The sequence below is a fragment of the Rhineura floridana genome, chromosome 8 (assembly GCF_030035675.1).
Source record: "Rhineura floridana isolate rRhiFlo1 chromosome 8, rRhiFlo1.hap2, whole genome shotgun sequence".
NCBI lineage: Eukaryota > Metazoa > Chordata > Lepidosauria > Squamata > Rhineuridae > Rhineura > Rhineura floridana.
In genome coordinates, this window is record NC_084487.1 from 68,426,426 (window position 1) to 68,438,845 (window position 12,420).

The window sequence follows — 12,420 nt, forward strand, 5'->3', positions numbered from 1 at the left end:
GATCCATTGGTGGTTAGAACAAATGAAACTGAGTGCAGACACATTCTTTGGTTTCAGTTTTGTCCTGTCTTGTCCTAATATTGCCAGTAGTAGAAGAGCGCCTTTCAGACTCCACGCTGGAGGGCGGTGTTGCAACATGCCAGACCACAACATCACACAGATGTGGCCATTCACACATTTTTTTCTCCCAATGAAGAACTGGGTAACTTTCAGTGTGGGCATGGACGGGATGGATTTCTTCTGCCAGGTAGGCCTCCAGTTCCTTTTTTACAACACCTATGGCATCATCACTATCATTGTGCTGCATCAGTTGAACTGCTCTACTGGTTCTGCTGTATCCCTATCTTTTGGACAGTGCTGTGAACAAGTCATCATGATGCTGGTCGTCTTTGTCATCGGCCTGCTGTTCCTCTATAATTTGATAATCTGGATCGCTGGGTGAATTTGGACTGTTTTGCTCTTCAGCCACCATTCTATTGCCTTTTTCAAAAGAAGTTACCTTTACTTTCTTTCGGTACACTTCTTCGGCTGCCTGGAGAATATAACTCTGTAACAATAGGGACCCAGAATCATCACAATGCTGCATGAGGTGCCCCCACATTCCATCTCTGTACCGTGGTTCAAGAAGTGATGCTGCCAGGTATTTCATGTCTGCACGTATTGCTGTCAGTCGACTATTTTTTTCTAATCTGTTCAAGCAAACTTTGCCCAAAATTAACAGCAACTTTGTTTGATATACAAGGGAACCTCTTCCCAAATTTTCTAATTGAGTCCATTAGCCTACCCTCTATCATGTTTAAGATGGGCATGATTTGTCCAAGTGTAGCAATTTTCAAAGAGTCCACTAAGTTCTCCATCAGTAGCCATTGCTCTGGTGTCAAGAACAGGTTTGAGGCAGATCTACACTCTTGAACATACTCTTAATTGCACTTTTTTGTTCAAGCAGTCGCTGTACTGTATGCAAGCTACTGTTCCACTGAGTTGCAACATCCAAAAGGAATCTGTGGACTGGCAGGTTCTTGCACTCTTGTATTTCCCATATGACTTCTGTTGTCACAAAAGAATGTCTGAAATGGTTTCCAATCGCACAGGCCAATGTAAGCACCTTCTCAACCTTCTTTCCACAATTCTTCATTGCAGCATGGACCACCAAATTCAGGAAGTGAGCAATACAATGGACATGTTGTGTGTCAGACTCGCAGGCATACTTGACAAAATTGGAGGCATTGTCAGCTGTCACACAACCCAGTTCAAGATTGCTTGGTGCTAGCCACTGAGCATATACCTGATGTATATGTTTCTCAATATTTTCACTGGTGTGTTTCCTTGAGAAATGGTCCAGCATTAAGGTGGCTTTTTGACACTTCAGGTGGTTTGTTACAGGATCAAGGGATACCCACTGCACAGTAACAGAAAGGTAGGACAGAGTCTGGTTACTAGTCCATGAGTCACTGGTGAAGTGCACAACACCAGCCTTGGCAGTTTTCAATTATGCATGTATTTCCTGTGCAATGTCATGTCGCAGAGTGGGAACTGCAACATTTGAAAAGTGCTGTCTACATGGCACATTCCACCTTGGACACACAACTTTTATGAAATCAATAAATGCCTCATTATCAACAATGGAAAAAGGCAGCACGGCTCTAGCAGTGAACTCTGAGAGAGCTCTGTTATATCTTGCAACCACTGCCGATTTTCCAGACAGCTTTGTGAAATTTGAAAAGCATGTATCCAGTGAAATTTGTGTGTGATTCTGTGCATGTTGTGGAGTGGTTTTCTCACCTTGGCTGAGGTTGCTTATGGAGGATGCCTTGCTCTGTTTCTCCACATGGCCAACATTCCCTTTTTTATAATACTCCATTTGACTTTGGAGACCCCCTTTCTTTCGACCTGTGTTGCTTTCAGTGCCAGGGACAAGCAGTGGATGATGGATCTTGAAATGTCTGCACATTGCCAAGGTGCCAACATGAGTTCCTTGCCTCCTAAGCCTAACTTTCATTAGGCATTTAGAACACACCACTACGTACTTATCCTCTGCATGTTTTGAAAAGTATTTCCACACATGGGATTTGGCAAGCATAGGTCTACTGCATTTTGCCATTTGGGTTCTTTCCTTGGGCTGCTGCATAGCTGATTGCATGTGTCTTGTCTCCTCTGTCAATGTTTCATGACCCTTGTAACCCATCTCAGAAGCTGTGGGAAGTACCTCAACATCCAACACAATATGCTGTTCATTGCTTGTTGTGTGGTAAGGATGCTGATTACACCTGCTAGTGCTTGGCTGTTGCTCTTCATAGACAGAGTACTTGCACTAGCATCTTCCTTGTGCTGTGTATTGGACTGGGCCATGTTGATCAACTCATCCTCTGTGTCTGTCTTGTGGTTCATCAATATTGGTGTCACAGTCCACATTGCAAACCTGTCCATCACGACTGGGTGTCAAATCAATAGTAACAGTTGTATTACTGTCATCATTTCTGGCAACTTTGGAAATGTATATGTTTGTGGCATCCATTTCCTTCTCTGGAGGTGGACTGCTATGCAGACTGTTCAAGTTCTGTGCAGAAATGTTTAAAGATTTTATTGACACAGCCGGCATCTTCCTCAATTTTTTGGATACATTTCCTTTTGGTTCTTGTAAAGCACGCTTCTGTTGCCACTCCATTTTTGTCTGTGTTGCTGTCTTTCTTTGTGCACTTACACAAGCCCTTTCTTCCTTGTAGTGGGCATATCCTTTGTATTTCCTAATGAAGCACTTCCTGCATGATCATATCATAATTTTTGGCTCCTGATTGCCCGCAGAATCCATGGCTACTGTTGAGTGAGAAAAGACTTATGTCATTGGCGTGCAGTAGTGTGTGTAGTGGAAAAATTAAGAAGTGTAGGATCCCTTCTTGATAGTCACAGCCATGACCTATCACATCCCTTTTTTTTTTTTTTTGCTGCTGCTGGTTTGAGAATAGGATCCCTAGGAGCCATAAAGCATGGAAGGGGAGAGTGTTAGCTACTGAGAAGAGTCTTCTCAGCAGCTGACTTACCTCCTTTCAATCTGATTCGCTCTAATCAGCAGGAAAGGGCAAGGGAGTATGTGAGAAGACCTTCTCAGTCGCTAACACACTCTCCTTGCATGCTGATTGGCTCATAAGATGCTGGAGACATAGGGACGCTGCTGAGACCCTCCACCCAAAAAAGAGAAGGGTTTAAGACCCCATGAGACCCTGGACGATTACACCCCTGTTGACATGGGGGGATAACAAGTACATTTGTTGCTTTGCACAGATAGCATACAGACAGTACCTCTGCTTTCCTTGGTATTGGTAAATGCAACAAAATGATTAAGCATAAAAGTTATTTGACAGGTTCAAAACATTTTTTGTTGTCCATTTGCATTTACTCCAAAGAAGTAAAGGTATGGAGCTGTATTGTATGGCAACTGTTGCTGATTTTGTTGACAACCTTCATCTTGCGATAGTAGGAAAGCACTAGCATGTTTGCCGTAATAGATTGCCAGTAGAACAGCAACTTTTTACATTGTTACACAACATATAAGAACCAAAACTCCTGCATAAAACACTGAGCTGAGGTTCGGGGGCCAAAGAGACCCATTAAAAAACAAAGCACAACAGCAGGGTAACATGAGGTGCTTTGATGAAATGTAGAACACTTCACACTATCAGTCAGCCTTTACAATGTGCTTTGGCTCCAAGCATTGTGACCACGGTAACATAAACCCTGGGCTCCTGCTAGGAGGAAGGGTGGATATAAATCAAATAATAAACAAACAAACAAACAAATAAAATAAACATTACATCATCAGCACATTTTGCCCTGGGATGTGCTTCTTTTCCTGCTGAGCTGTGAACCAATAATTAGTCACCTAATGCCCAAACATTTTTCAAAAATTTACATTGGTAGGGTTTTTTCCCACTGGCAGCCTGTCATGTGCTGTGCCTATATTACCCATCCACGGCAAAATACACCCCAAATTCCAAAATAAGAAAAAAAACTGGAATAATTTTAATGCAATAGACTTTAACATGATTCATGACATTTACTGGAGAGGATTTAAGAAGAGGATAGGGTGATCATGCAGTCATCTCTAATAGTTTCGTTTGGTTGTAACACTTGTCCAGTTTTTAAACAAAATTAAAAATTGAGTACAGTATTTTATGGGATTCAAACAGGGTACATGAGATACTGTGTGTGGGACCAGAGGGTGAGAGGGCAGGAGGGTTGCAGGCAGTAGCACATTTGATTAATTGCAGCAAAAAAAATCTAGGCATGGTTTACAATAAAAGCACTGAATGCATATTCTTGCATAGACTGCACAGGTTTTTTAAAAGGAAGGAGGGCATACAGCAGCATAGCATATTCCATAAGAGGATGATTGCTGCATTTGGCAAGGGGCAGGACATAACGACATGATGGGACACACACACACACACGCTCAAAGTACTTCAATTAGGCATCAGGTTGGTAAGCTAAATAAATCACATGCACATGCATTATACCAGTGGCATATTGGCCAGCTGGCACACTGGCTGAGGCAACTACATTTATTAAGTCAAGAATCATGCCATCTTGCAGTGGCTTTCAGTGCAAGGATTTTAACAAGCCTTTCAAGTAGAGACATTATGACAGTCTGCGTCTGTGCTGGAATTGACTTTTAACATGTTTTTAAAACTTTTTAAAGAAGACGTTTTTAGAGATGTTTTCTTTTGATGTTTTTAAAGATGTTGTATTTTAATATATTTTAATTCCTTGTTATGATGGCCCACAGACTGGAAGCGTTCAATATATATCCCACTTCCAAAGAACGGGGATCCCAGAGAATGCAGTAATTATCGAACGATTGCCTTAATATCCCATGCAAGTAAAGTAATGCTCAAGATTCTACAACAAAGGCTTTTACCATATATGGAGTGAGAAATGCCAGATGTCCAAGCTGGATTTAGAAAGGGAAGAGGCACCAGAGATCATATCGCAAACATATGTTGGATAATGGAACGGAGCCTCTAACTGTGGAGGCAGAATATAGCCATCATGGCTAATAGTTATTACTAGCCCAATCCTACATGAATTTGTCTAACCCTCTTCTAAAACCATTCAAGTAGGTGGCTGCCACTACATCTTTTGGGACCAAATACCATAGTTTAACTATGTGCAGTGTGAAAAAGTACTTTCTTTCGTCTGACCGGAATCAACCATCATTCAAAATCACTGGATGGCCATCAGTAGTATGTCTCCTACCTAAATGAAATCTTGATATTTTAAGAAACCATGTTTTGAAGAAAGCCAAGGACACACACTTCTGCCCACAGAAGCAATCTAGAGAATGTTAAGAGTGCTATAGTCTCACGGACTCCACAATAGTAGAACATACATAATAGGCTCTTGGTAAATCTAATTTAGAATCAAAACCACACTTCACAAAAGGTCTACCTAAACCAACCATCAACCTTCCAGCTCCACCATCTCTTTTAAGCTTGTGTGATCTAAAAAGGACAAGGAATGGAACATATTCAGATCCAACCCCTCCTCCACTCCACCTTTCACCATTATCTTAATTTTCCTTTATCATATATAGAAATTAATCCTTTAATGACCATTATCTAATTTAAATGATGAATATATGATAAAGGAAAATTCAACAATCAATGTCAAATTCAGACTGGAGACCTGTTTAAATGTTTCTTGTTCCATTTTCTTATCATAGAAGTAATTGCAGTATAGCATGAAAAAAAATAAAAAGGAAATGTACTATGGTTTTCATTAACTATGTGTTGTTATGTGCCTTCAAGTCGATTTTGACTTATGGTGACCCAATGAATAAAACACCCTGTTCAGATCTTGTAAGTTCAGGTCTGTGGCTTCCTTTATGGAATCAATCCATCTCTTGATAGCCTTCCTCTTTTTCTACGCCCTTCTGTTTTCCCCAGCATTATGGTCTTTTCTAGTGAATCATGTCTTCTCATTATGTGTCCAACATATGATAACCCACATTTCATCATTTTAGCTTCTAGTGATAGTTCTGGTTTAATTTGTTCTAACACCCAATTATTTCAAATGGGTGGATTTTTCTCTTATCCGCTTTCTTCACTGCCCAGCTTTCACACCCATACATAGAGATCGGGAATACCATGGTCTGAATGGTCCTGACTTTAGTGTTCAATGATACATCTTTGCATTTGCGGACCTTTTTCTAGTTCTCTCACAGCTGCCCTCGCTAGTCCTAGCTTTCTTCTAACTTCTTGACTATTGTCTCCATTTTGGTTAATGACTATGCCAAGGTATTGATCCTTGATAAGTTTAATGTCCTCATTGTCAACTTTAAAGTTACATAAATCTTCTGTTGTCATTACTTTAGTCTTATTGACGTTCAGCTGTAGTTCTGCTTTTGTGCTTTCCTCTTAACTTTCATCAGCATTCATTAACTGTACATGCTTAAATTTTGTTGCTCTGCTACACCATGTGACCAAGGTATGTCACTGAGAGCACAGGCCCCAATACTACAACCATAAACGGTCCTACATATTTTTTTCACATTCACTGAACAGGCACAGCAGCACCTTATACCCACCCATCAGAAAGTCCTCTTTCCTTCCTCTATCAATACACCTAGAACATAGGCAGAATCTTCTAGACAGAAGAGCACAGGGGCATAATTCCATAAATTGCCAACAAATTATCTAAGGTTTGAGATACAAGTTAGTGTGAAGTAGCAACTTTTTACCTTCCTTCCTCCAGACCTTTGTACTACAACATATCTTCATAAAAGCTGTAAGAGCCAGCCTACTACCTTCAACCCTTTTCCTATTCTTTAATAACTACTCAGCATTTTACCTTGACTCATACTATTTTTATGGGTTTGGGGTTGAGATGGATGATTTCTATGAGTCCACTTCCAGTCTCTGATTTGGAACCCAGCACCTAGAGGTGAGAAATCTGCTCTGCTGGCCACATCTCCCTTTGTTAGTCTAATAGTGTGGCCAGGTGAGTTAATGGGCCTATCAAGTGCCCATTAACTGGCGAATGAGGCAGGAAGATCCTAAAATGTAAATGTACTGCCTTCAAGTTGATTCTGACTTATGGCGACCCTATGAATAGGGTTTTCATGAGGCTGAGAGGCAGTGACTGGCCCAAGGTCACCAGTGAGCTTCATGGCTGTGTGGGGATTCGAACCCTGGTCTCCCAGGTCGTAGTCCAATACCTTAACCACTACACCACACTGGCTTGTGTTTTGAGTTGAGTCTAAGGAAAAGCTGGGAGCTGGAGGCAGGCAGAGAGGCTGGCTCTCTGCACTATGGCTTTAGGGTGCCTCCTGTAAGCCTGATGGAAAAGATCCTTTGGGCCGCTAATGCTTTGAATTCCTCCATCTTAAGCTCAGGTTGGAATGTGTGTAAATAAACAGTATTTGAAAAAAACACCACAGCCTCCACTGACCTTCTTTCCAAGGAAACCAACCTCCTGGGTGAGCACAGGGACCCCTGGAAATCTCACACCACTCAGAGATAGGGGTGGTGCACAACAATATAAACAACCAGGTTTTGGTTTCAAATACATATCCGTGAGACAATGATTAATTCCAAAAAGAAGGTGCCACATCTAACACAGAAGTTATCAAACCATGAATTCACTGAAAAGCCATAGGCATGTCATTATCTGACTGTGTTTGGAGGTCACGCTAAACCCTAGTTTAGCATGATGAGAATGAGGGCTCACATGCTCCGCTAACTCTGTTCCTCCTCCAGCACAGCTGCGCTTGAAGCTTTTGCTTCCATTTTATTTAACCACAGCTTGCTTATTCCCAAATCAAGAAACTGTGATTAACGTTAACTATTTGTTTGAAACAAGCCAACGTCAAACAGAGTTCGTTGACTCCTTTGTGTGTAGGCAGCATGTTGGTGTCTTTGCTGGCACAATTCCTGGCTGGTAGATTGTGATAGTGTTTCTAGACAGACTGGGGACATATCTGCCATTTATATGCCACTTTTTGTATTTTGGGAATGTGTTTTTCTCCCACTCACCTCTAGGTCTGACAATGCCTAGACAGACTATGGCAGCCATTACACTAGCAAAGTGGTGATCTCCCCTGCTCCTTCCGCCAACTAGAATATAGGATTAAGTAAAATATTCCAAGTTCATTGTATTCTTCTAGCCATGTCCTGGTACCATTTTACTTGCATTTTACAATAAATGCTTTGTTGAATAGCTTTAATTACAGTATTTTCACCGATGAAACAATAAGGAAGGAAAAAGCTTACCAAATTTAACATACTGCCTCAAACTCAAAGGGTTGACTAAGAAACATACCGTTAATAAAAAATGAGCAAACCCAAACATCCCCTGATATTTGGCACGTCTTTGACAGAAGCTTTAGCAACACACCAAAGCATGCCCTTCATTTATACTTGGTGGGCAGCAGTTAAAAACCTACAAACATTTTCTTAGTGATCATTTACTTCAAATAACTTCTGGAGCCCTATGAAGTGCTAATATTTTGAGGACTAAAAAAGAGAAAATTTCAAAATACCAAGGGATTTTTCAGACATTCACAGGTTATCACTGCTACTGCTCTACCACCACTATCTACATAGTAAAATATAATCTGCCCCCACTGGAAAGGGGGGCTTAACTTTCTGAGGTAGGAAAGACTAGACTTTAAAAAAATAAGGAGACATGCAATACTCTGAAGAACAGTTAAAAAACAGAAACAGTTGGAGTTTGTTTTTTGAGTGGCAATTAAGAAACAATTAAAGCGCCTACTATTGATAAAACAGAGCACCATTCTTTAGTGCACACAACACCACTACACTCATTTTTACTGACAGTCATGTTTATTGACAGTATCCCTGCAACTGATTACGGGGAAGCAACTACTGTATTTACCTAAACTGCACGAAGGCTGCAATTCAATGCAGTCTTTCAAAGAAATCTGTTTGACTACTACAACTTCCAGAAGGGTAACTGTGTTAATGTTACAGCAAAAATGGAGCCTTGTGGCACCTTATACACTAAAGGATTTATTATGATGCACTCCACAAAAGTTTATGCCATAAAAAATGTGCAAGTCTTTAAGGAATTACAACCCTCTATTGTTCCATTATTTCTACTTATTTTCTACATCTATAAATAAGTAAGACCAAGATGTAAGCCACATTAGGCCCCAATCTGTACAACATAAGGGGGAAAGAGATCAATAACCCCACAAGACCAGAGTGTTGCTCTTGTTTAAATGTAGGGCTGAACCATTTTTCCTAGCAGGCAGAGAACTACAATCTGTGAAACACCCAACCCATAAATAAGGCGAGCTCCAATAAATTAGGCAATGGCGTGCTTGGGTGACAATGAGGTTAAAGCCTTTTACCAGGCATTATTAAGTGAGGGATGGCGTTTAACAAGAGATGCGTGTCACTGTGGTACTTCTCCGGAGCGCTTGAGTTTCACGACCTGAAGGTTTCCACAGCAAGCACCCTCTCTTTTTCTTTTCTTAGTAACCTCAAGGCATCTGAAGTCCCTCACTCGTTTGGCATGATTAAGAGAAGGCGGCTTAAGGGCTACGATTGGCCAGAAAGACCTCACAACTCGGTTTCTCCCCCCTCCCCCCTCTCCTTGTGAGGGAATCAGAAGAACGAAAGGAGAATGAGTCGGGGAAACGTCCCCCTCGAAAAGCAGTTTCGACAGCCTCTTCCCTCATCTTCTTCGTCTAACCCAGCAAGGCAAACCAGGCGCACTCGTAGCCGCCGCCTTATCCCTCCCCGACAACCCTCCCTGCGCCTCCGGGCCAACCTCCGCCCCCGCCCGGGAAGGGAGTGCCAAAGAGGGCGGCGGCGGCCACCACTTTCTACTCCTCCTCTCCTCCTCCGCTCTACCAGTTTCTTCTCTCGCTAATGGGGCTGCAAAGGCGACCGAAAGCCAGCAGGGCCTCACCTCAGGGTGCAGGATAGGGACGCAGCCTGCTTCTTTCTCATACTCATCTAGAGGCGCCGCCATCTTGGTGCGAACGCGTCTCCCGCTGCATGCCGGGTAACGCTCTCCCTCACGACCTCTCTCACTCTCTCTGAGGCCGGGGGGGGGGGGGGGAGCGAGAGATCAGATAAACCAGACCGAGGCAGGCTGTATCACGCAAGCGAGTGGGAAGGAGGTAGGAAGAGATCTGATGAGAAGGCAGCAGGAATCCGAAGCCCTAAATATCACCGGCAGATTATAGGTCCGCTTGTGGGGATCCCACACGGGTGTGTTTATGTATCCCAGTTACGATCTTAGTTTTGGGGAGGACCCAAAGGCCACATATATTCCCTCCAACCCTGGACAAAATCAGGGTTACCCACCCATCAACCAGATTACAGCGGTCCATAAGTACAGAAAAGACAGACTGCAGAAAGGTGCTTGTGGAGGAGCATCCAAAGTCAAGAAGCCCCGGATAAGTCATGCAAGCAAGTGAAGATACATACTACAGGGAAAGTGTAGGATCACCTTTACTTTTCTGCACTTACTAGTTTTCTAGCTAATACAAACATTGTTCTGTGAATACAGATTGATCTTGCCTTTGTGAATTAACAATTAACACATTATTATTTCACATAATGCAAATATTACCAAGATAGATAACAATTCTGTCATCTTACGTCAGATTTAGACCTCAGTTTCTTTTGTTTGACAACTCAAAATATATCCATGAAAGTTAACAAAACTTTTAAACACTTGCTGATGATCAGAGATACGTAGGCATGTGGGTAATTTGGGATATGTCCCTAGGGCTGGGGTAGCCAAAGTGTTGCCCTCCAGATGTTTTGGACTTACAACTCACATCATTGCTCACCATTGACTATGCTAGCTGAGGCTGATGGGAGTTGTAGTCCAAAATATCTGGAGAGCACAATATTGGTACCCCTGCCCTTGGCCATATAATGATTTTTTATATAAACTGGAAGGAAAATCTTATTTACTCTGAGGATCACTGTTATAACTAGTCAGGGTGTATTCACCTCAGTTCAGAATTAAACTCCGCATTCTCCTCCCCCCCCCCACCTAATCTAGCAATTTAGCCGCATCCCAAGCACAAGAAGTCTTGTTAGGCACCCTGGAAATTGTGTACCAGGCTCCTAAGGTACCTGGAATTCTTCCATGGCAACATTCAGTAGTTAGAGAGGTAGAGTGAGATGCAGACCAGCTTGGATTAAGATCTGAACCAGAGAATAATTTTTGAAGAAATAGTCGCTCACTTTATATGCCACTGCGTATTACAAGCATGACAAGATTGTATTTGGAATTAGAGTTCATTCGTTTATATTTGGAATTAGAATTTATTAGTTAAAACCTTCAGCCTCATCAGTATGAGAGCATTATTTTCCTTGCAAATTTTGTTGTTGTTATGTGCCTTCAAGACGATCATGACTTATGGCGACTCTATGCAGTGACCTCCAAGAGCATCTGTTGTGAACTACCCTGTTCAGATCTTGTAAGTTCAGGTCTGTGGCTTCCTTTATGGAATCAACCCATCTCTTGTTTGGTCTTCCTCTTTTTCTACTCCCTTCTGTTTTTCCCAGCATTATTGTCTTTTTTAGTGAACCGTGTCTTCTCATTATGTGTCCAAAGTATGACAACTTCAGTTTCATCATTTTAGCTTACTGGGTTAGGGTTAGGGTTATTCACTTTCACTTACCCTTACCTACTTCACATGGTTATTGTAAGGATAAAATGCAGAGTTATAATGCTGAAATCATGCCTTTCATTTAATAACATTTATTCAAGGTGGCCAGTGCACTTTAATTTTATTAATCAAAACCTGGGGCTCCTCCAGATGACCTGTTCATTGAGCATTCATCCTGATTTGCTTGCACAGTGGCTGGACTATGTCAAATCTTTACTGAGCATTCATTCTGATTTGTTTGTGGGATGGTTATATTAAAACAAGCATGCAACCTGCAACCTGAATTCATCCTGATTTTCTTGTGGATTGTTTATATGCTTTCTCATTAGTCATTCGTTTATCCCTCACTGACAGTTGGGAGGCACTCTTGGTGTTTTTTCTTCATTTTCATTATTATGAAAAATTATTGTTGCATGCTGTCCCAGTCTCCGAGTGGTGCAAGACTTCCCAGGAGTCCCTGCGCTTGCCCAGGGTTTTGTTTCCTTGGAGAGAAGGTCAGCAGAGACTGTGTTGTCTTTATGATATATGGTTTATTTATTTATTTATTTAATTTAATTTATATACCGCCCTAAGCCCGAAGGCTCTCTGGGCGGTGTACAAAAAGATAAAAAAAACAAGCAATGTATAAATACAATAAATACAATAAATCAAGAAAACAAAACAAACAAACAATAAAAGAACCAAACAACATCCAAAATACAAATAATGATGAAAATGCTATTAAAACACACTTTAAAATGCCTGGGAGTATAAAAAGGTTTTCACCT

At 41.6% G+C, this 12,420-nt stretch overlaps 1 protein-coding gene across 6 annotated transcripts in view; it reads right to left on the reverse strand.

Moving 5' to 3' along the window:
- Window positions 1–10,038, reverse strand: part of ZDHHC17 (zinc finger DHHC-type palmitoyltransferase 17) — a 119,051-nt gene extending 109,013 nt beyond the window's left edge. For all 6 annotated transcript variants that reach the window (XM_061639695.1, XM_061639694.1, XM_061639696.1 and 3 more), the window contains exon 1: window positions 9,931–10,038. In XM_061639695.1, the coding sequence (XP_061495679.1) occupies window positions 9,931–9,993 (63 nt within the window). In that variant the 5' untranslated portion in view covers window positions 9,994–10,038. The remainder of the gene's footprint in view (window positions 1–9,930) is intronic.
- Between the last annotated feature and the right edge of the window lie 2,382 nt (window positions 10,039–12,420).